This window comes from Musa acuminata, chromosome BXJ2-5 (assembly GCF_036884655.1).
Source record: "Musa acuminata AAA Group cultivar baxijiao chromosome BXJ2-5, Cavendish_Baxijiao_AAA, whole genome shotgun sequence".
Lineage (NCBI taxonomy): Eukaryota > Viridiplantae > Streptophyta > Magnoliopsida > Zingiberales > Musaceae > Musa > Musa acuminata.
This window is the reverse complement of record NC_088342.1, coordinates 28,838,591-28,863,913: the sequence shown is the minus strand read 5'-3', so window position 1 is coordinate 28,863,913 and position 25,323 is coordinate 28,838,591. Positions and strand designations below refer to the sequence as shown.

Sequence of the window (25,323 nt, the reverse complement as noted above, 5' to 3'; positions counted from 1 at the left end):
TCAAGAGTTGTCCCCGAAGATTCATTAAAGGAAGGGGAGGAGCAAACGATAGTAGGTTTGACCTAAAGAGAAGCTTCTTACGTGATGGCAAAGCATGCATGGAGTGCATGGCATACACAAGTCAGAAAAGGAGGCTTCCAATGCCAAAAAAAAAACTTTTTTGTCTTTTTATGCCACCAATGTCAACAGCTTCTCCGGAATTTGGCACGTCAACAAAAGCTGCATTTGGTGTGACATCTGCTACTAAGGCATATTAAGACATCGTATAGTATATTTACTTTTCGCGCAAAGAAAATTATGGGACAAGTTTACATGGTTGATGGCTGGACTCCGTGCTAAGTGATTGTTAGTTAGGTGGGTTTGGCGACGACTCGCAGCTGCATGCTGCTATCGTCATGGAATAGCTAAAGCAAATTAATTAATTACTATCAGTTCCAGTGCAAGGATTAGGTCAATTAGATAGCGCGTTCTTTGTATCTGGAACAACCAAGACAATGATTATCATAACCGTGGTTTATTTTTCAGAATGATTATAACTGCAAGAAGATGCACCTACGAAAAAAATGACTCCTTCCCAAGGACGTGGCCTCAGAATTAAGAGATCTCACCGCTATCAAGAAGACTAATTATGCTAAATGTTTCATTCTTTCATTCTCGACCGAGATTGATATACTCTTTTGGGTTTTGGCGTTTCCATTCAAAGTTTCCTAGATCTTCTTATTCTCGTAAATCCATTCAAAAATTGGTTTCTCAAGAATTAAAGATGGAGGATTCAGGAAAGCCATTCCAATGGTTCATCCACTGGAGAAAGCTTATCACCTTTCACACCTGCGGCAATCCATCACAGGCTTCTTGGATTACTCGAGGGAAATACAAGTAGGGAACAATAAACATAATGCGTACAGACCAAGTAGTTGATAAGGTGACAAAAAAATCTCTGCTATTGATCAAGACATGACAATTACAAGGATAAATTGACACAAGTTAAACAAGATTTAACATCAGAACATGAAAAATGGTGGGGGCATCATTCTATTTTCTTGGAGTTGACCAAACTGTTGTTAGTCTAACAAACTAGAACAAACCGTATGTTTTCCTTCACCAAAGGAAAATTTGCAAACATCTAGCTTTTAAGGAGCACTAAACTCTTGACTAAGATCGACTTACATTTGTTTTCGTTTTAATCAAAACTATGACAGAAATTCTAAGCAACATTAAACATTAAACGTCTTACTAAAGTTTTCATATCAAAGGCCAAAGAACCCAAGCTCGCTGGCCCTCTCCTTCTCAAATGTCTCGAAGTATTGATATATGATTGTCACCGCAAGAAGGATTCCAGTTCCAGAACCAATTGCACCCATAAAATCTGCTACAACTGTCAATGCACCAATGCACATGCCACCAAAAGCTGCTGCAGTAGGAATGTACCTGTTCAATTCCTTCTGTAAATTTGACTCCCGATGACCTGGCATAACCATTTGTTGATCCTGTGAAACACCACATTCAGGAACCAATATTAGAACTCAAATATACAGACTAGCAAATTAGAATATACAAGTCTAGGCAGCACCCTCTAATTTTAATATGTTGTCATTTATGCAGTCCTTAGCCATAACATGACTGTAGCATCCAAATCATAAGCCTACTTGGGTATTAGAGCTCTATTCCACCAATGAAGATAATGATCTATGTCCTATAGATTTTGGTAATTAAAATTTGCCTTTCACAGTACAAAAATTGTGCCTTAATTATGCAAGTTACCTGAAATATCTTTTGGCTGTGAGAAAGAGCACAATCAATGTTTTCAAAAGCTACTGTGGGATGTGGGTGGTGAAGACACATGTATGTGGGTTTAAATGTGGTTCAATTAAAAAGATGGAAAAATGTGCCACTAATTATAGTTTCATAAGTACAAATAGATAAACGTGTGTCATGCTCAAATCATGAACATTTGAAGCCATTTTTATGAACATTAAGTCATGTAAATGATAAGTTATAAGAAATATAAAAATCATTAATCATGTTTATATTATTAAAATAAACTAGTAATAGAACTAAAAGCAATACACATTTCGGGAAGAGAGAAAGTTTAATCGGGAACAGTTAGCAAGCTCCGAGGTATCAAAGGCCAATGAGACGGTGATCGGTTGAGCCTATGGGCTCCAACACAGAATAAGCATAAAACTGACAAAGAGAACACCATGATAAGCAGGTGACCACCTCAAGAGGTTCTTGAGCTATGAACAATTTCCAGCATTGCATATGATATATAAGCATTGCATATGAATTGTTCCTTGTGTTTAAACATGAACCTCAAGGAGCTAGTTAAAACACAGAGTTCTGTTTTGTGCCATTAAATGGAAATAGATTATAGACAAATTATTATTGTCAAATATCCAGTAGTGCAAAGAAAGAAATAGAACAGGCTGCAGCTTGTTCTTTGAGCCACAATATGCTATAAACCATGAAATATAATCATATTGCGTCTCAATCAAGGTTCGTCATATTGTACCGTACCGATGTTTCGATCCGGGCTCGATACGGTACGGTAACGGTGTACCAGGCAGTACATCAGGGCGTACCGAGCGTTACACCCTGGTGTACCGAACAATTTTATATTTTTTTTCATACTGTAGCAGCGCTACAGTATAATACTGTAGCACTGTAGCAGGCGGTCCGTGTACCGGTAACTTGTCGGATCGGTACGTACCACCCGATATGGGCGGTATGCTTCGGTATGGCAGACCTTGGTCTCAATATTATTATCCTACAGGCAACCAAGAGTTCTTAAGATATATTTTGTGTTTTGACACTATTCCAATTTCATGTGCAATGACATACTATTAGTCAAGGATTGAAATATCGTACCGTACCAGAGTTTCGAGACTCGCTCGGTATGATATGGTACTATATACCGAACAATATATTTTGATATACAACTTTGTCACGGCCTTAGCTGGAATTGCCTAAGGCGTGAGGCACCCTTGCGGCCAAGACGCGAACTTAGCTTGCGTTGCCTAAGTCGCGCTTCGCCCTTGCGATATTACTCCGCAAAGATCAGCCCACTTGTAACCTCTCGCAGGTCCCGAAGGACCTGTAAAAGAGAAAGTTGATTAGTTCGAAAGAATGAGCAACGGACAAGTCCCGAAGTCTCGCGAAAAGGGGAAGCTTTACAAGCAATTCAGCGAGCACCTTGCGTGCACAAGAGAAAAGAGGGAGAGGGGGAAAACAAGGGCTTTAAAAAGTTGAACGAACAGCTGCAAGCCCACAAACAGCTGCTCACCGAGTCCCGGGCGCGACAACAAGTTCCCGTCAAGGCAACGTGCGAACTTGCGAATGAGTGTTCAACGCCCGGTACTATACCGAAGCCCCATCTAGCCCTGTGCCACCCGGGGGTTTCAAAGGGGCTGAGATGGTTGACGTTTTGGTGAGCGGAGGCAGATTCCAGAAATCAGCCCGTGGCACGCGAAAACGGAACTGTTTTGGGGCTGTTTTGCTCGGTTCGGTGAGCGGTCACTTTGTAACGCTGCAGCTTGTTCGAACTTACATTTTTACAAGCAAAATGACCCAAAACCAAGAGAAAACATGTTGTTAAGCAGCTGTACATGTAGGTGTGAGCGACGAACGGTTCGTTGAACGGAGTTGTTGCGTGTGCGCGACGACCGTTCGTGACATTCTCCCCCACTTAAACTATCGACGCCCTCGTCGATGCTTGTTGGTAGTTGTTGATGATTTCTTCTTCATGTCGCAGGGCGTCTTCAGGCTCCCAACTGGCTTCAGTTCGGGGAAGTTTTCGTCACTTCACCAAGTACTCTGTCTGCTCAGCTCCAGTGGGTAGCTTTATCTTGCGGTCCGCCAGAATGGTTTCAACTCGCTTCTCGTAGGAGGCTGTGATGGGAGGTAGCCGAGTTGGAACACTTCGGGAAGCATCTTGCGGATCCGAGTGGTAGGCTTTTAGGTTGCTGGCGTGAAAAACGTTGTGAATTTTGAACCATGCCGGCAGCTGCACTTGTAAGAGACGTTGCCTACCCTGCTGATAATTGGAAAGGGCCCTTTATACTTGCGCACCAATCCTTTGTGGACTTTGTTCCTAAAGAATTGGAGTGATGCTGGTTGGAGCTTTACCAACACCAAATCGCCAAATTTGACCTCTTGCGGTCGCCTTCCCAAGTCTGCCCACTTCTTCATTCTTCTTGCCGCCTTCTCCAAGTAAGCCCGCGCAATATCTGCATATCGGTGCCACTCCTTTGCGAAGTGGTAAGCTGACGGACTACTCCCAGTATACCCAATCGCCATGGTGTGAGGAGTTGATGGTAGTTGTCTTGTAATAATCTCGAATGGGCTCTTGTTGGACGTAGAGCTCCGCTGCAAGTTGTAGGAGAATTGGGCAATGTCCAACAACTTCACCTAATCTCGTTAGTTGGCACTCACGTAGTGCCGAAGATATTGCTCCAAGAGCGAGTTTATCCTTTCAGTCTGGTCATCCGTTTGAGGGTGGAGGCTTGTGGAGAAGTATAACTTTGACCCCAACAATTTGAATAGCTCGGTCCAGAATCGTCCCAGGAACCGAGCGTCTCGATCACTGATGATATTGTGCAGGACTCCTCAATACTTCACCACATCCTTCATCATCAGCTTGGCTACCTCTTCTGCTGAACAGTGTAGGGGAGCAGCAATGAAAGTTGCATACTTTGAAAACCGATCGACCACCACGAGTATCGATCCGAGTCTCCCCACAAGCGGCAAGCTTGATAAGAAGTCCAAGGAAATGCTCTCCCACGGCCTTTCTGGTACGAGCAACGACTCCAAAAGTCCCACCGGCTTCCGCTGCTCCACCTTGTCTTGTTGGCAAGTAAGGCATGTTCGAACATATTCCTCCACATCAGTCCCCATCTTTGACCAGTAGAAGGCCCTCTCCACGAGAGCCAACATTCTGTGAATGCCTGGGTGTCCAGCCCAAAGGGAATCGTGACACTCTTTTAATAGTTCACGCCTCAAATTGTCCACTCGGGGAATATAAACCCTATTCCCTTTTGTGTAAACGAGTCCCTCCTGGACCCAAAATTATCGTGCCTTGCCTTCTTTGATGAGCTGCATCAGGATAACTGTTTGGGGGTCACTATACAGTCCATCCCTGATCCTGGAAAGGAAGTTGGAGTGCAATTGACTTGCTTGGCCTCCGCCGTCCAATTATGCGGCATTAACACGCTCCACTTTCCGACTCAATGCATCGGCCACGACATTTGCCTTTCCAGGCCTATACTCCATTGCCATATCAAATTCAGCCAGGAAGTCCTGCCATCGCGCCTGCTTTGGGGAGAGCTTCTTCTGAGTTTGGAAATAGCTCAGAGCGATGTTATCTGTCCTCAGCACAAATCGCGACCCGAGGAGATAGTGTCGCCAAACTCGTAGATAGTGGATCACCGCTGTCATCTCCTTCTCATACACTGGATACCGCCGCTCGGTCTCGTTGAGTTTGCGACTCTCGTAGGCCACCGAATGACCCTCCTGCATGAGTACTCCTCCAATAGCGAAGTCCGAAGCATCTGTATGGACTTCAAAAGGCTCCCCATAGTCTGGCAATTTGAGCACTGGTTCTTCCATAACAGCAACCTTCAGATCTTGGAATGCTCTTTCACATTTGTCCGACCACTTCCAAGGCTGCTCCTTCTTCAGTAACTCCGTCAGTGGAGTTGCACGCTTCGAGTATCCCGCTATGAAGCATCGATAGTAGTTGACGAAACCAAGGAAGGATCTCAACTCTGGCACCTTCTTTGGAGTTCGCCATTCCGCAACCGCTTGCACCTTCGACTTATCCATCCGAATGGAGCCATCACCGATTCGATGCCCCAAGAATAAGATATCAGTTTGAGCAAAGTAGCATTTCTCCCTTTTCACGAACAAAGTGTTCTCCCTGAGAACCTTGAAAATTGTCCGAAGGTGTTTGACGTGCTCCTCGAGCGTTTGACTATAGACGACGATATCGTCCAAGTAGACGACCACGAACTTATCCAAATACTCCTTGAATAACTGGTTCATGAGAGTGCAGAACGTGGCCGAAGCGTTGGTTAAGCCGAAAGGCATCACCAAGAATTCAAACGCTCCATACTTGGTCACACAGGTAGTCTTCGCTTCGTCGCCTTCAACAATGTGCACCTGCCAATACCCTGACCGAAGGTCGAGCTTCGAGAAATACTTAGCTTTGCCCAATTGGTCGAACAAGTCCGCGATGAGCGGGATGGGATACTTGTTCTTCACTGTCACTTTGTTAAGGGCTCGGTTGTCGACGCATAATCGGAGGCTTCCGTCTTGTTTCTTCTGGAAGAGAACTGGAGCTTCGAAAGGTGCTTTAGAGCTGCGGATGTGACCACCGCTTAGTAGTTCACCTAACTGTTTTCTGAGTTCCACCAACTCTGGCGGGGACATGCGATAGGGTGGTCTCGCTGGAAGCTTCACTCCTGGCTCCAGCTCGATGCTGTGATCCACGCCTCTACGTGGTGGAAGAGTCTTCGGCAACTCGGGTGGCATAACGTCATTGAACTCTTTCAGGACGTTCGCCACCACAGCAGGTTCTTGAATGGCCTTCTCGTTGAGTGGCTCTAGCTTCATAGCAGCCACGAATGTTAATTCACCTTTTCGCACCCCTTTCTTCAATTGTAATGCCGATATATGTTGAGGCTCCTTGGTTCCTCTCCGAGAGACGGGAACCACGCAGGGGTCGTCACCTCCCATCATACATAGGGAGTTCAAGAACAGCATTGGCACCAACTTCGCCGCATGCATAAACTCCATTCCAAGAATCACTTGGAAGTCATCCAGTGGCACTGCCATCATGTTGGTATCCCCGCTCCATGTCCCGATTTTGATGGGAACTCCCTTCGCCAACCCGGAGATTCGCTTGGCCTCCGAGTTCACCGCCTTCATTCGGCTTGGGCTCTTCTCCAAGATCAACCCAAGTCGTGCTTCTCGATCGGCTATGAAGTTGTGGGTAGCGCCCGTGTCCACCATTGCACGGGTCGTTTGGCCATTTAGCTTGATGTCCACATACATCAGCTCACTACTTCCTGCTTTTTGTAGCTTTGTTTTCATGTTCTCCCCCACTTGACCCCGCATAGCGTTCAACAAACGCATTGCTCCCATTCGGGGTCCTTGCGACTCCTCGTCGTCACTGCTGGATTCGGAACTGCTCGAACTAAGAGCAACAGCTTTGTCCTTGTCCGATCGGGGGGGGGGGGGGGGGGGGGGGGGTGGATGGAAGCCGTCAAAGCATTGAGTGCATGTTTTTGTGGGCACTCTCTCACCATGTGCGATCCTCCGCACAAGAAACATCCTCCAAGTTTTGAGGCCTTGCCTTTCGGGTTTGGCCCTTTGTGGGAACTCTTCTTCTTTTGTTCGCCCCCGAGCTCCTTCCCTTGAGAATGTTTTAGAGGGCGATTGCCTAAAGATTGTTTCCTTCTCCCTGGGTCTTCGAAGGAAACAAAGTCGGTGAGCCTTTCTGCAGCAGCAATTACCCCGACCACATTGGTAACATTCCTTCGATTTAGCTCATGTTGAGCCCATGGCTTCAAACCATCGAGGAAGCTGAACAACTTGTCCTTCTCGGACATGTCCTGTATGTCCAGCATTAGTGCAGAAAATTGCTTCACATAGTCTCGGATGGTGGTACTCTGGCGAAGTTGTCTCAACTTCCTTCTTGCGACGAACTCTGTGTTCTTCGGCAGGAACTGAGTTCTCAACTCCCGCTTCAAGTCCTCCCATGTGTCGACTCGACACCGACCTTGTTGGATCTCCTCCCAACGGGTTCGCCACCAAAGTTTCGCATCTCCGTTCAGATACATTGTTGCTATAGAAACTTTGGTATCTTCAGAATCGGGCCTCGTAGCTCGAAAGTATTATTCCATGTCGAACAAAAAGTTCTCGAGCTCCTTGGCATCTCTAGCCCCTCCATATCCATGAGGCTTGGGTGCCCTCAAATTTTGTGGCGGTGCAACGCGGGTGTTGCTTCCTCTCGCATTTAGTGCTCTAGTGAGCATAGTCAACCTTGAAGTGAGTTCCGCCACAACTTCCTGTAGGTGTTGCACGGAGTCTTTGGTGTCATCAGACAATCGGTCAACTAGGGCCTCGACCTTGTCGATCCTAGACTCCGCTTCCTCTTGCAAGCTCTCTACCCCGACAAGCCTTTGTTGGCCATGGTAGAATTCCTCCACGCTCGTTTCAAGAACATTCAGGCGGGTTTCCGCCGTTGTGAGTCTCTCCTTGTGACTCTTTTTCCCAGTTAGCGCTCCAGATTGCGCTTCCTCCGCTCGCGGAGAGTAGCCAACTTCTCGCTCATCATGTTCGCTGCCGCGCTCCTCTTGAGCGGCTCCAACAGCATGAGAGCGAGTGTGCACATGCAGCCCACCTGCGGCTGCTTGGGGCAAGTGTCCGGCTTGCCCCGTCTTGCTAGATTCGCCACGATGCTTTGCCATGGCGAAGTTGCGAAGTTCCTTCGCTGCTCGCTCGAAGTGCTTGCCCGCTCTGATACCATAATGTCACGGCCTTAGCTGGAATTGCCTAAGGCGTGAGGCACCCTTGCGGCCAAGACGCGAACTTAGCTTGCGTTGCCTAAGTCGCGCTTCGCCCTTACGATATTGCTCAGCAAAGATCAGCCCACTTGTAACCTCTCGCAGGTCCCGAAGGACCTGTAAAAGAGAAAGTTGATTAGTTCGAAAGAACGAGCAACGGACAAGTCCCGAAGTCTCGCGAAAAGGGGAAGCTTTACAAGCAATTCAGCGAGCACCTTGCGTGCACAAGAGAAAAGAGGGAGAGGGGGAAAACAAGGGCTTTAGAAGGTTGAACGAACAGCTGCAAGCCCACAAACAGCTGCTCACCGAGTCCCGGGTGCGACAACAAGTTCCCGTTAAGGCAACGTGCGAACTTACGAATGAGTGTTCAACGCCCGGTACTATACTGAAGCCCCATCCAGCCCTGTGCCACCCGAGGGGTTTAAAGGGGCTGAGATGGCTAACGTTTTGGTGAGCGGAGGCAGATTCCAGAAATCAGCCCGCGGCACGTGAAAACGGAGCTGTTTTGGGGCTGTTTTGCTCGGTTCGGTGAGCGGTCGCTTTGTAACGCTGCAGCTTATTCGAACTTACATTTTTACAAGCAAAATGACCCAAAACCAAGAGAAAACATACTGTTAAGCAGCTGTACATGTAGGTGTGAGCGACGAACGGTTCGTTGAACGGAGTTGTTACGTGTGCGCGACGACCGTTCGTGACAACTCAGTATATAAATATAAATATATATATATATATAAAGTAAAAAAAAAATCTTTTTCGATTATATATATATATATATATATATAATATAAAGGCGACGTCGCCCAGCATCGAGAGAAGAGAGGCGACGTCGCTGATATTTTTTTTTACTTTTATATATAAATATATATAAAAAGTAAAAATATATATATATATCTGCGACGTCGCCTTTCTTCTCCCCACACGGGGCGACGTCGCCTTTATATATATATCGGTCTGCTAGCAGACCGGTATGTACCACCCGGTATGGACAGTATTATTCGAAATTGAAGACCTTGCTATTAGTATTTTTAGGAACAATATCAATCTCTTCCGGGATCGATTCAATGAACAAAATCTATTAGTCCATTTTTGTCTGACGTAGATCACAAGTTTGCTTCATCTATTTCTAATTTAATTCATGAGGAGTAAATCTAAAAGAAGGTATGTTTTCCAAATATGGTTTAATGAATCAGATCTCTATGATTATATTTCAAATATGCACAACAAATACTAGCTAATTTTAATCAGATAAGACATAACCCAAGACTAGTGGGGAGTAAATCTCATGAGATCACATAGGGCCATAGGCTCTGTCAAATGGCCTCTTTTGACACCATCACTGCCAAGGGAAGACTTTGGAAACTTATAGGTCGGTCTACTACCAAATGTCCACAATATAGTTAACCTTCTAACCTCAACTCCCTTTTCATCAGGTTCACCAGAAGATGGCTTCCAAACTCTTCGTTGTCACTATTGGCCTCGTTCTCTTCACTCTCTTGTCGAGCTTGTGAAATCTACCAATACATATCAAAATTATAAAAGACCTACATCAGTTTTGTGTCACCTCATCCTATGAACTAGGTCTAAGTACTAATGATGATTATTTAGCTTCATATTGCTGCATGAATGTTGTGTTTTCTTGCAGAGAATTCAGTAAAAGACTTGAAAGTATACTGTTGTTAAACTGGGGACTGCCAAAAAGTTGCTGATGGTTATGTGACATGCATTCATGCCGATCTATATTAGGGGCAGTGTATCCCTGATCCCTCCGGCAGTGATAAGAACATGTGTTGCTGCAATATATGATAACTTCACATAGAGATTATGAGTGCCTTTGACTTAATCAAATAATAACTCAGATATCATGAAACATGGACAATGGCATCCTTTCATGTTAATTTCAGGACATGTTTTACTATTCTTTGGAGCACATCTTTATGTATGTGAAGGTGATAGCTTTCTACTTCCAAGAGATTCAGAAACAAGAAACTAAAAAGATGTTGACACCATTATCATTGGAGAATCAAACTATATCTCTGATAAATTTGACCAATATAACTTGTTTACTAAATAAAATCATTCCAACCAAGTGTTTATGACTCATTATCTTAAGACTTGCTCTATACTATCCACAATATGGATATATAGTTATTTATATGACATTTTATTTAACTGAAATGGTATAAGTTCAATTACATGATCAAGATTTTGAATTCAATTTACACAATATATAAACAAAAAAAATCCTACGAGCTACATTTTCAATCCATTTTAACATCTCAAATAGTTTACCAAATCTAGAACTTAATTTGTTATGTATTCCAAATCCCACAATACTTTTGTTTAGAGACTCTTATGATCTTCATCCTGAAATGCCAAACCAAGCATTTATATCATTTTAACAATAATGATTTAAAAGAAAAGGCTCCTACAATCAAGTTTGACCAATGCCAAATATGAGATCAAATTTAAGAGGACAAGACATTCAAAATTTTGCAAGAAACCAGTAAGAATCACATTCAAGCATCAACGAATCGGGTATCCTTCAAACATTAGCATGCCAATTTGTATCAACTTACATAACAAAGGTACATCTGGACAGCAACATGATATCAGAAATTCTTGAAAATACCTGTTTGTAATAGCTACCAATAGGACTCTAACATTCTAAAGGTAGTCATAACCTTGGTTACATAAATAAAAGTTGGATTTTACCAATAAAAAAATTAGCAATCCTTACTAGCTGGAGTCGGCTTTTATTCTCTTTTCTCTCGATGAAAGAATTCTAAGAGGTGCATAAAAAATTAACACACTGTTTTGCATTAAACTAAAGCCTATGTTTCAAATTTTATATTGGTACATGTTTAAACTATGATTTAGGCTTTAAGTTGTAAGATAGTCTTTTTACCATAATTTTAAACTTTTAAATGTTCAGATCAATAAACATATCACAATTTCATTATCTAATCAATATTATTATTTTAAATGTTAATATTACTCAAATACCATATCATTCAGTTTGATTTACAAAGTAAAGGTACTATTGTCTTTTGAATTTGTTGAAAATAGGCATATTCATGCTTAAGCAATAGTTCTTGTGCTTCAGCAGAGAGTAAGTCTAATGATTCCATCCTATTTTCTAACACACCCATTCTTCTAAAAAAACCAAACTAGCCTCCAAGCTAGTTGATTTTTTTCAATTGAACCAGTTGGTTCAATCCAGGTATGATTATTTTTCTTCTAATCCAGCTCACCTTATTCAGCCAGCCTTGATCCCAATTTTAATTGTCTAGGACAACAGACAACAGATCAAAACTGGATCCTAATTTTCTATAACTTGTGCTAAACTTGTGAAGATCTCAATTTGATGCTCACCACTATAGAGCATGTCAAAGGTATTGATGAAGAATGTTTAAAGACTGCGAGATACGTGCTATCTTGATAATGCCAAAATTATTTATCAGAAAGGTTTCAAAGACAAAAACATGAAAACAAAAAGGAAATTTATATTTTGGACAGGCAGAAAAAAATGTGACCTAATGCATGAGATTCATATCAATGTAGGTTTAGGAAGGATTAATATACACAGTCTTGCCATGGCTTAAGCCTTGTAGCCCAAGTTGAAGAGAAGCAATCGTACCATTATACTATTGCATACCCTTTATATTTTAAATAAATTACATGAAATTTTTTCATGATAGGAAACACAAAAAATAGATAAATATTATCGGTACTTTCATTTATCACTTATACATGCCACCGGTGATGTTAGCCAAAAAGGTGCATCATTTGTTTCTTCAAAAACTATATTGCACAGCGACACTTTCCCACAAACAATTAAGGTGTATAACTTATAATACACTAGTATATGTGCTTCATTCATTCAAGGTACTATCTTGAACTGCCATTATAATATCCTAGAAAGGTTTAAAAGAAAAAAAAGGCAGAAAAGAAAAAAATATATATTTACATCATAGATAGACAGGAACCAAGAGAGCCCACTGCACAAGCCTATCAGTGAAGGGTTTAGAAAGGATAAAAAAATAGTATTGTCCTAATAAGTAAGAGAATATTTTTCATGAAGACGAAAATGTATCATTATACTATGGTTTGCCCTTTATATTTTAAATAGATCAATGAATAATTTTCATAATAGAAAACACAAAAAGAATATAAACAATAAATATGTTTGCATTTATCACTTATAGATCTTATCTTTTGTTTCTTAAGAAACTATCGCACAATGACAAATTCCCACCAAACTATTAAGGTATACGCCTCATCATGCAATCTATTATGTTTTTTAACATCTAATTCTTGGAAATTTAGCATTTTCTGATATCATAATAAATATGTATCATGTATTTCATTCATTCATCATGACTCTGGCAGAAAGTTGTCATCAGTAATAAGCATATATATATTTCCAAAATTCTCCATTACCTAGCTTGTAGAGGATATCAAGAAGTAAAACTAGCTAGAAGGAAAAATTGTTACAGTTATACCTTAAGCTGCTTGGCCACATCTCTCGCAGATGATCCAGAGACTTCTATCCAAGTTTTGGAGAAAAGTGCACAAGCTGAGAGCATAAAGACTATATAGAAAAGTGCGTGGAATGGATTTGCTGCCATATCTGCCAAGCTGCAAAACAAGGTCCCAAAATAAAGATGATAAGCAATACAAGTAAATGAAAAGGCAAAAAAGGCAGATATAAAGAAAAGGGCAGAAATGTAGAGAGAGAGAGAGAGACCTTGATGGTGCTGTAATATAGTAAGCTATACCACCTACAGGGATGGATTGACCAGAATACTCGGACTCTTTCCATTTACCAAGCAGATTTACAAGGAAGTTTCCACTGTACCTCCTGTATAACAACTACAGTAATGTGGAAAACAGTTAAGATTGAATAATATGAAAAGGTCTATATGGTTCTACAGCTATATCTCTGAAAATGTATACCTGGGAGATAAAATACAGGTTAGAGACAAGAGCTGACTGTAAAATGATGGGCATATTAGAGGTGTAGAATAACTTGATAGGGTAGGAACCTTGCTGCCCACGAGCATTCTTTGACCTCACAGGCAACACAACACGAAAACCTTGGAAGTAGATAACTATGAGAAAGACCAGAACTGTAGCAAGCAAGTTGGTCACATTTGGAAGATTCTGACGGTAGAAAGCCTCACGAAGAGCACGGACCTTATCAGTCCGAGTAATCAGTAGATGGAATAAGGCAATAACAGCACCTTCAAATTCAGCACCACGACCACTGTTGATGGTTGTTGGGCTAAATGCCTTCCAAATGATATTTTCACTGCAAAGTGAGTACAATTAGGATTCTTACCACCCATAAATGGACAAGAGAAAAGAAAAATGTTCACAAACGTACCAGATATTGGTAGCAATGAACAAAGAAATACCAGATCCCAGACCATATCCTTTCTGCAGGAGTTCATCCAAACAGATGACAATGATACCCGCAAAGAAAAGCTGAAGTATAATGAGAATGGCATTTCCAGTTCCAAGTTGGCTGACACTACCATACATCCCAGATAGAACATATGCAACTGCCTCACCAATAGCAATTAGAATACCAAGTAACTTTTGTGCACCATTTCTGAAAACAAAAAAAAAGACAATCTTTGTTGTAATTATAGAACATACCCTTGGCCTTAAACCAAGCATTGATATATAGAATTTGTTTAAGGTCATCAATTGCCTAGAAAAGCAAAATAGACATGACATACAGAAAGGAAACAAGGAAAAAACAAAGGTTATAATACACAGGTGATTTGTTTACAACATGGGACACCATGGATATTATTGGAGCCTAAGAATAGTTCCCTCACACATATGATGCTCTTAATCACCATCAAACAAGTAGCAGCAAAGAAATATATTACAACAGATGATGCTATCATCAATCAAAACTCAGTAATTGGTATACAACTTAAGATGCCTTAAAACATTACAAATGCCTAAGATTTGTTCCATCATACATGTCATGTTTTAAATCAATACAAAACAACTAGCAGCAAAGAAACAAATCAAGACAGAAGGTGCTATCATAAATCAAAACTACGCATATAAGGCAATATTTTCTTACTAACAATGTTGCCCAAACAAGCTTACCTCTAGAAAATGATCCTGCAATTTAACTACGCCACAAGTAATTCCTCCTAATGTTTAATGGTACTCCAACTTCATGTAGCCAACAAAATAGTTGGGAAATTACAGATTGTCATTGTTGTTGTTGTTGTTGTATCTAATGGTATTCAGATTCCATTATTGTGTAAGAGGTAGTGTGAACTCATAATGAACTCAGTCATCTGATATTAATGGAGATTAAACCAGGTTGAGGACCCAAAAATAGTCTGGAGGATCACCTGTTCAATTAAGTGTTAAGACTCCATACAATGACTACAACCCAAATGCTAGTTTCCTAGAGATTGACAAGACATGACTCGTGCTGATTAAACTTCACTTACTGTCACGACCTTAGCTGGAATTGCCTAAGGCGTGAGGCACTCTTACGGCAAAGACGCGAACTTAGCTTGCGTTGCCTAAGTCGCGCTTCGCCCTTGCCATTTGCGTCCGCAAATATTAGCCCACTTGCAACCTCTCGCAGGTCCCAAAGGACCTGTAAAAAGAAAAAGTTGATTAGTTCAAAGAACGAGCGACGGACAAGTCCCGACGTCCCGCGAAAAGGGGAAGCTTTACAAGCAATTCAGCGAGCACCTTGCGTGCACAAGAGAAAAGAGGGAGAGGGGGAAAATAAGGACTTTAGAAAGTTGAACGAACAGCTGCAAGTCCACAAACAGCTGCTCACTGGGTGCCGGGTGCGATAACAAGTTCCCGTCAAGGTAACGTGCGAACTTGCGAAAGATTGTTCAACGCCCGACACTATACCGAAGCCCCATCCAGCCTTGTGCCACCCGGGTGGTTCCAAGGGGCTGAGATGGCTGACGTTTTGTGAGCGGAAGCGGACTGTAGAAAACAGCCCGTGGCAAACGAAAACGGAGCTGTTTTGGGGCTGTTTTGCTTGGTTCGGTGAGCGGTCGCTTTGTAACACTGCAACTTGTTCGAACTTACATTTTTACAAGCAAAATGACTCAAAACCAAGACAAAACATGCTGCCAAGCAACTATACATGTAGATGAGAGCGACGAATGGTTCGTTGAACGGAGTTGTTATGGGTGCGCGACGACCGTTCGTGACATTCTCCCCCATTTAAATTATCGACGCCCTCGTCGACGCTTGTTGTTAGTTGTTGATAATTGTTTCTTCATGTCGTAGGGCATCTTCAGACTCCCAACTGGCTTCAGTTCGGGGAAGCTTTCGCCACTTCACCAAGTACTCGGTCTGCTCAGCTCCATTGGGTAGCTTTATCTTGCGATCCGCTAAAATGGTTTCAACTCGCTTCTCGTAGGAGACTCTAGTAGGAGGTAGCCGAGTTGGAACACTTCGGGAAGCATCTTGCGGATCCAAGTGGTAGGCTTTTAGGTTGCTGGCGTGAAGAACGTTGTGAATTTTTGAACCACGCCGGCAGCTGCAACTTGTAGGAGACGTTGCCTACCCTGCTGATAATTAGGAAGGGCCCTTCATACTTGCGCACCAATCCTTTATGGACTTTGTTCCTAAAGAATTGGAGTGATGCTGGTTGGAGCTTTACCAACACCAAATCGTCGACCTTGAACTCTTGCAGTCGCCTTCCCAAGTCTGCCCACTTCTTCATCCTTTTTGCCGCCTTCTCCAAGTAAGCCCGTGCAATATCTGCATTTCGGTGCCACTCCTTTGTGAAGTGGTAGGTTGACGGACTACTCTCAGTATACCCGATTGCCATGGTGTGAGGAGTTAACGATTGTTGTCCTGTAATGATCTCGAAGGGGCTCTTGTTGGACGTAGAGCTCTACTGCAAGTTGTAGGAGAATTGGGCAATGTCCAACAACTTCACCCAATCTCGTTGGTTGGCACTCACGTAGTGCCGAAGATATTGCTCCAGGAGTGAGTTTATCCTCTCGGTTTGGCCATTCGTTTGGGGATGGAGGCTTGTGGAGAAGTATAACTTGGATCCCAACAATTTGAATAGCTCGGTCCAGAATCGTCCCAGGAACCGAGCATCTCGATCACTGATGATATTGTGCGGGACTCCCCAATACGTCACCACATCCTTCATCATCAGCTTGGTCGCCTCCTCTACTAAACAGTGTAGGGGAGCAGCAATGAAAGTTGCATACTTTGAAAATCGATCGACTACCACGAGTATCGATCCGAGTCTACCTACTAGTAGCAAGCTTGATATGAAGTCCAAGGAAATGCTCTCCCACGACCTTTCTGGTACAGGCAACGGCTCCAAAAGTCCCACCGACTTCCGCTACTCCGCCTTGTCTTATTGGCAAGTGAGGCACGTTCTAACATATTCTTCCACATCAGTCCCCATCTTCAGCCGGTAGAAGGCCCTCTCCACGAGAGCCAACGTTCGGTGAATACCTGAGTGTCCAGCCCAAAGGAAATCGTGACGCTCTCTTAAGAGTTCACGCCTCAAATTGTCCACTCGAGAAACATAAACCCTATTCCCTTTCGTGTACACGAGTCCCTCCTGGACCCAAAATCGTCGTGCCTTGCCTTCTTTGATGAGCTACATCAGGATAACTGCCTGGGGGTCACTATACAGTCCATCCCTGATCCTAGAAAGGAAGTTGGAGTGCAACTGACTTGCTTGGCCTCTGCCCTCCAATTGTACGGCATTCACGCGCTCCACTTTTCGACTTAATGCATCGGCCATGACATTTGCCTTTCCAGGCTTGTACTCCATTGCCATACCAAATTCAGCCAGGAAGTCCTGCTATCGCGCCTGCTTTGGGGAGAGCTTCTTCTGAGTTTGGAAATAGCTCAGAGCGATGTTGTTTGTCCTCAGCACAAATCGCGACCCGAGGAGATAGTGTTGCCAAACTCGTAGACAGTGGATCACCGCTGTCATCTCCTTCTCATGCACTGGATACCGCCGCTCGGTCTCGTTGAGTTTGCGGCTCTCGTAGGCCACCGGATGACCCTCCTGCATGAGTACTCCTCCAATAGTGAAGTCCGAAGCATCTGTATGGACTTCAAAAAGCTCCCTATAGTTTGGCAATTTGAGCACTGGTTCTTCCATAACAGCAGCCTTCAGATCTTGGAATGCTCTTTCACATTTGTCCGACCACTTCCAAGGCTGCTCCTTCTTCAGTAACTCTGTAAGTGGAGTTGCACGCTTTGAGTATCCCGCTATGAAGCGTCGATAGTAGTTGACGAAACCAAGGAAGGATCTCAACTCTGGCACCTTCTTTGGAGTTCGCCATTCCGCAACCGCTTGCACCTTCGACTTATCCATCCGAATGGAGCCATCACCGATTCGATGCCCCAAGAATAAGATATCAGTCTGAGCAAAGTAGCATTTCTCCCTTTTCACAAACAAAGTGTTCTCCCTGAGAACCTTGAAAATTGTCCGAAGGTGTTTGACGTGCTCCTCGAGCGTTTGACTGTAGACAACGATATCGTCCAAGTAGACGACCACGAACTTATCTAAATACTCCTTGAATAGCTGGTTCATGAGAGTGCAGAACGTGGCTGGAGCGTTGGTTAAGCCGAAAGGCATCACCAAGAATTCAAACGCTCCATACCTGGTCATACAGGTAGTCTTCGCTTCGTCGCCTTCAGCAATGCGCACCTGCCACTAACCCGACCTAAGGTCGAGTTTTGAGAAATACTTGGCTTTGCCCAACTGATTGAACAAGTCCGCAATGAGCGGGATGAGATATTTGTTCTTCACTATCACTTTGTTAAGGGCTCGGTAATCAACGCATAGTCGAAAGCTCCCATCTTGTTTCTTCTGGAAGAGAACTGGAGCTCCGAATGGTGCTTTAGAGCTACGGATGAGACCACCGCTTAGCAGTTCACCTAACTGCTTCCTGAGTTCTGCCAACTCTGGCAGGGGCATACGTTAGGATGGTCTCGCTGGAGGCTTCACTACTGGCTCCAGCTCAATGTTGTGATCCACGCCTTTGCATGGTGGAAGAGTCTTCGGAACTCGGGTGGCATAACGTCATTGAACTCTTTCAGGACGTTCGCCACCACAGCAGGTTCTTGAATGGCCTTCTCGTCGAGTGGCTCTAGCTTCATAGCAGCCACGAATGTTAATTCACCTTTTCGCACCCCTTTCTTCATTTGCAATGCCAATATATGTTGGGGTCCCTTGGTTCCTCTCAGAGAGACGGGAACCACGCAAGGGTCATCACCTCCCATCATACACAGGGAGTTTAGGAACGGCATTGGCACCAACTTCGCCGCATGCATGAACTCCATTCCAAGAATCACTTAGAAGTCGTCCAGTGGCACCGCCATCGTGTTGGTGTTCCCGCTCCATATTCCGATCTTGATTGGGAACTCCCTTCACCAACCCGGAGATTCGCCTGGCCTCCGAATTCACTGCCTTCATTCGACTTGGGCTCTTCTCCAAGATCAACCCAAGTCGCTTTGCTTCTCGATCGGCAATGAAGTTGTGGGTAGCACCCGTGTCCACCATTGCACGGGTCGTTTGGCCATTTAGCTTGATGTCTACGTACATCAGTTCACCATTTCCTGCTTTTTGTAGCTTTGTCTTCGTGTTCTCCCCCACTTGACCCCGCATGGCGTTCAACAACGCATTGCTCCCATCCGGGGCCTTTGCGACTCCTCGTCGTCGCTGTTGGATTCAGAATTGCTCGAACTAAGAGCGACAGCTTTGCCCTTGTCCGATCGGGGGGGGGGATAGTGGATGGAAGCTGTTAAAGCATTGAGTGCTTGTTTTTATGGGCACTCCCTCACCATGTGTGGCCCTCCGCACAAGAAACATCCTTCAGGTTTCGGGGCCTTGCCTTTCGGGCTTGGCCCTTTGTGGGAATTCTTCCTTTGTTCGCCCCCAAGCTCCTTCCCTCGAGAATATTTTGGAGGGCGATTGCCTGAAGATTGTTTCCTTTTTCCTGGGTCTTTGAAGGAAACAAAGTCGGTGAGCCTTTCTGCGGCAGCAATTGCCCTGATCAAATCGGTGGCATTCCTTCGATGTAGTTATTGTTGCGCCCATGGCTTCAAACCATCAAGGAAGATTAACAGCTTATCCTTCTCGGGCATGTCTTAGATGTCCAGCATTAGCGCAGAAAATTGCTTCACGTAGTCACGGATGGAAGTATTTTGGCGGAGTTGTCTCAGCTTCCTTCTTGCGACGAACTCGGTGTTCTCCGATAGGAACTAAGTTCTCAACTCCCACTTCAAGTCCTCCCATGTGTCAACTCGACACCGACCTTGTTGGATCTCCTCCCAACGGGTTCTCCACCAAAGTTTTGCATCTCCGTTCAGATACATGGTTACTATGGAAACTTTGGTTTCTTCAGAATCAGGTCTCGTAGCTCGAAAGTATTGTTCCATGTCGAATAGAAAATTCTCGAGCTCTTTGGCATCACTGGCCCCTCCATAACTATGAGGCTTGGGTGCCCTCAAGTTTTATGGCGGCGCAATGCGGGTGTTGCTTCCTCCTGCATTTAGCGCTCTTGTGAGTATGGTCACCCTCGAAGTGAGTTCCGCCACAACTTCTTGTAAGTGTTGTACGGAGTCTTTGGTGTCATATGACAATCGGTCGACTAGGGCCTCAACCTTGTCGATCCTAGACTCCGCTTCTTCTTGCGAGCTCTCTACCCCAACAAGCCTTTGTTGGCCATGGTAGAGTTCCTTCAAGCTCGCTTCAAGAACATCCAAATGGGTTTCCGCCGTTGGGAGTCTCTCCTTGTGACTCTTTTTCCCGGTTGGCGCTCCAGATTGCGCCTCCTCCGCTCGTGGAGAGTAGCCAACTTCTCACTCATCATGTTCGTTGTCGTTCTCCTCTTGAGCGATTCCAACAGCATGAGAGCGAGTGTGCACATGCAGCCCACCTGCGGCTTCTTGGGGCAAGGGTCCAACTTGCCCCGTCTTGCTTGATTCGCCACGATGTTTTGCCATAGCGAAGTTGCGAAGTTCCTTCGCTGCTCGCTCGAAGTGCTTGCCCGCTCTGATACCATAATGTCACAGCCTTAGCTGGAATTGCCTAAGGCGTGAGGCACCCTTGCGGCAAAGACGCGAACTTAGCTTGCGTTGCCTAAGTCGCGAGGCACCCTTGCGGCAAAGACGCAAACTTAGCTTACGTTGCCTAAATTACGCTTCGTCCTTGTGATTTGCGCCCGCAAAGATCAGCCCATTTACAACCTCTCGCATATCCCGAAGGACCTGTAAAAAGAGAAAGTTGATTAGTTCGAAGAACGAGCGACAGACAAGTCCTGACGTCTCAAGAAAAGGGGAAGCTTTACAAGCAATTCAACGAGCACTTTGTGTGCACAAGAGAAAAGAGGGAGAGAGGGAAAACAAGGACTTTAGAAGATTGAACGAACAACTGCAAGTCCACAAATAGCTGCTCACCGGGTGTCGGGCGCGACAACAAGTTCCCGTCAAGGTAACGTACGAACTTGCGAAAGATTGTTTAATGTCCGACACTATACCGAAGCCCCATCCAGCCTTGTGCCACCCGAGTGGTTCTAAGGGGCTGAGATAACTGACGTTTTGTGAGCGGAAGCGGACTGCAGAAAACAGCCCGTGGCACATGAAAACGGAGCTGTTTTGGGCGGTTTTGGGGTTGTTTTACTCAGTTCGGTGAGCGGTCACTTTGTAGCGCTGCAACTTGTTCGAACTTACATTTTTACAAGCAAAATGACTCAAAACCAAGACAAAACATGCTGCCAAGTAGCTGTACATGTAGATGAGAGCGACGAACGGTTCGTTGAACAAAGTTGTTGCGGGTGCGCGACGACCGTTCGTGACATCACGGTAGAAAGGAAAAAACAACTACAACCAACATTTTTTGGTGAAATGTACTGATTATAATCACATGTATTTTTCAAGTACAAGAAAATGGTCGAAGAGTGCCCCGAAGATGCCAGATTAATACATAACATCTAACATTTCATGAACATTAAAAACTTTCACCAGCTTCAACATTCTCATTTGTTGGTATATGGATTTTCTCGAAGAGATCACCAATTGAAAAGCCTAAAACTATATTTCTTTTCTACTGTTATAGGATTTTGTTTCTTATTCACAGGTCAATGTTATATAAATACCACAAGAGGAAAAGCAATTGGGTTAAGATAATATGATTTTGGCCTTTTTATTTATACCAGAAAGAAAGAACAACTGAACAAGCATGTCACAAACTTGCTGACAATAGTTCTTCAATATATGTATAACTAAAGAGATAAAACAGAGGCATATCCCTAAATAGCTGCAGCATATCAACCATAGGCTACAGTATAGACTAACATGTACCTAACAACTACACTTACATTCATCAAAACTCAACCATATTGGATTGACAAAAGGACAGGCTCCATATCGGTTAGTGATTCACTTATACGCATAAAACTAGGAACATAATGTTTTCCTTTTGTATTAGGTAAATAGAGAGATCTGGAAGATGGGAATCACTTGAGCAAAACAACTCTTAGTGATGGTTAGATGTCTCACATGTTTGCTAAAGCTAATTGTGACTTTATGACTTTTGTGATTTGAATACAGTAACCAGCTTCAATTGCACCCTCTTATAATATAGTAATACACAACAAAGCATATGTTAGCTAACTATGTTTGTTCTACATTTATATGGGATATGGCAATGGCAGACCCTCAAGTATCTCAAGTGTGTATCTAGAAGTAGCAAAATACCATTCTGAATGTTTTGCCACTGATCTATGCATATCTCAGAGATGAAAGGTTCCTGTAATAGCAGCAAATATTTTCATGAGCAACACTTACAAAAGAGCACGATCCTCTCGTACACTGTTGTCAACTTCAATAATCTTGGAACCAACCAAGAGTTGCATCACCAGTCCAGAAGTCACAATTGGTGTAATTCCAAGCTCCATAACAGTTCCACGATTAGATGCAAGAATAACACGCATCCAGTAAAATGGATCGGCTCCAGTAGTTGAATGGATGCCATAAAGTGGAAGCTGACTGCAAACCAGAAAGATAAAGAGAGAAATAACAGTGTAGATGACCTTTTCCCTGAATGGAATTTTTCGATCAGCACTCTGAACTTCAGGCAAGAAAGCCAGAAACGGTCTAACAAGATGAAGCATTCTAAATCCTCCCGCCATTGTCCTGCAGCATGATAATAGCAAACGATCATTTCATGAAAGAATGAACAAAAGTGACCAATATAAAATAGCAAAAGCAATTCTATTCCTTGATCAACTACAATATCAAGAGTTGATGGATAAAGATAAAAATGCAGCTGCATGGAAGATGGAGAGGGACATACTCAAGATATATCCTTGGAAAAGAAAAAAATTGTGACCAAATAAACCAAGACAAAATTCACATTTGCAGACAATTAATGAAGGTGAGTAGAAATATGGGTTTACCAGATTCATCTCAGAAAAACAACAAAATCAAATTACTAATGGTCCTGCTAAATGTTTCTCATTGAATCTATTTCCAGCTGCAATTATTTGTCCATTCTCTTTCAGAACAAATGAGATTTATGACAAGAACATTTAGGAAAATTATTCAAATGTACCAAACTCCCTTGCAGCACCATTTTGTTAAGCTATAAGCAAAAGGACTTTCAGCGATTTCAGTTCCCATGTTCCAACCAATTGTTAATGCTAATTAACATAGCGTTAATCTAGGATTGAATCAGTAAATGTGGCCCTTAAATCATATTGAAAATTGAAGCGTCTTTGAGCACGCAACTGCCTGCATCCGCAATCATTTCTGTCCATACAGAAGCACATCAGCAAGGGTTGCATCATGAATAAACATGAGATGTGGGTACCCAGGCAAGCAACAGGAGTAATTGTACTCTGCATAGGTCTCGAAAACAAGAGGAAGGTGGTCCACAATCAACAAAAAGATGAGATACTTATTTTATACACTTCCCATTTTAATTATTTAGATTTCAAGGATTTCCTAATCATATTTTTCAAACTCATTTATATTTTTATTTTAAAACTATTTTTCTCCAGCCCAACCAACAACTTTGAATGCCATTCCCAAAATCCCAAACCCATGTAGAAATAACTATTCAACAAATCATGATGGAGCCAAATGGAAAGGAACAAAAATACAGTAATGCATAAGAACAGGAAAATAACCCAAAGAAAACAGATGTACCCAAAGAAAATTATTCAAATGCCAGCTCACATTTGGCTAGTTACAAAACTAATCAAACAAGTAATACACCAGGAGCAAAAAAGCCATACTCAGTCTAACCAATGCAGCAATCTAATTGGCAGATAAGTGAAAATATGTAACCAAACAGAAAGCCTCTTCTTAAACAAAGAATAATCCAGAAAGATCAAAACCCAGCCAAAACAGGCATCAAAGATGTAATAACGAATCCACCCACAATGCAACAGTAAATGGCAATATATAAAATTGCATTCACTGTCATCAAAACACAGCAGATATTCAAGAGTCAAAAGGGCAGAATAACACATTTGTTATCCTGAGCCATAAGAACAGATGGATTTTTTAGAAACATTAAACAAAAGCGTAGAATGCCCTCTGGTCTAATGAAGAAGAGCACATCTGCTACCTGTCACTTAAGTTGTAAATTAGATGCGTCAAATTAGACGTATTAATTGATGAGAAAAAGAAGACAACAGCTTTAAATCAATATGTCCCTGAGAAATCTGACGCTGAAAGGGAAACTTCCAAAAATGGTCTGACACCACGATAGGGTATCTCCAAGACTCCCAGAACTTGGAAGATGATGGGCTTACCTTGAAAGACACGAAAGATCATTCCTCAAGACAGGACAATGCATTCAATAATGATGATTTCTGACGGAATTCCACATGGATCCACGAGATCGAGTACCAATATTCGTATGAACCGATCCGATATAGCAAAATCGTGAAAATTTAGGATGTGACACAGATCAATTCAAACAGATAAAAAGGGAATCACAGCATAAAAATAATCCATAACAAAAAAGGAAGAACTTTTGGTTAAAAAAAGGAAGTACATCCATGACCCAAGAAATCGAGAACATTCTAACACGAATCAAACAGAAAATAGGCAGAAATTATAAATCAAAGGCAAGCAGCCATAAGCAAACGAGATCAAGAACCAGCAAATGAAACCGCACATGAACAAACAAATCTATACAAATCTGTCCCGATCCAGATCTGCGCAAACAATACACGAGGGTTGCTTCATTACCTCCCAAACCCGATTCACGGTTGCCTCGGTCGGATGGTCACAGACACAACACACACACGGACTCTCTCTCTCTCTCTCTCTCTCTCTCTCTCTCTCTCGGTGTTAACAGGGCACCAGACCCCGAGACATCTCCCCAGATTTATCAGGGTAAAGGATCCTCGGGGGATCGAGGAAGAGGTGACTTGGTCGACGTCCTTCGAAAGAAAAACCGGATACGGGTTGACCTTTGAAACCCGACCCGCAATCCAACCGGTTACAGGTACATATACAATTAAAATGAAAATTTGCCATTTATGTCTTTTAATTAACCTCTCTTAATTTTGAAAAATTAATTAATTAAAGGTCTTGCTTGGTTATTTTTAAAATAGATATAAATTTATATTTATTTGTATCATGAAGATTGAATATCAGCACAACAAAATCTAAACTCATTAAATTATAAGTTAGACTATAATATTAATATATATATATATATATATATATATATATATATATTAGTCTA

The 25,323-nt window shown here is 42.9% G+C and overlaps 1 protein-coding gene across 1 annotated transcript; it reads right to left on the bottom strand.

Annotated features, from left to right (window-relative positions):
• Positions 1–1,009: 1,009 nt before the first annotated feature.
• LOC135612603 (uncharacterized) lies at positions 1,010–24,984 on the bottom strand. Its single transcript, XM_065109079.1, has 7 exons — positions 24,822–24,984; positions 22,407–22,754; positions 13,951–14,178; positions 13,521–13,875; positions 13,312–13,436; positions 13,067–13,202; positions 1,010–1,487 (listed from the first exon to the last, which is right to left on the bottom strand). Exons 2-7 carry the CDS (start codon positions 22,748–22,750, stop codon positions 1,248–1,250), a joined length of 1,428 nt encoding a protein of 475 aa, XP_064965151.1. The 5' UTR covers positions 22,751–22,754; positions 24,822–24,984; the 3' UTR covers positions 1,010–1,247.
• Positions 24,985–25,323: the final 339 nt, after the last annotated feature.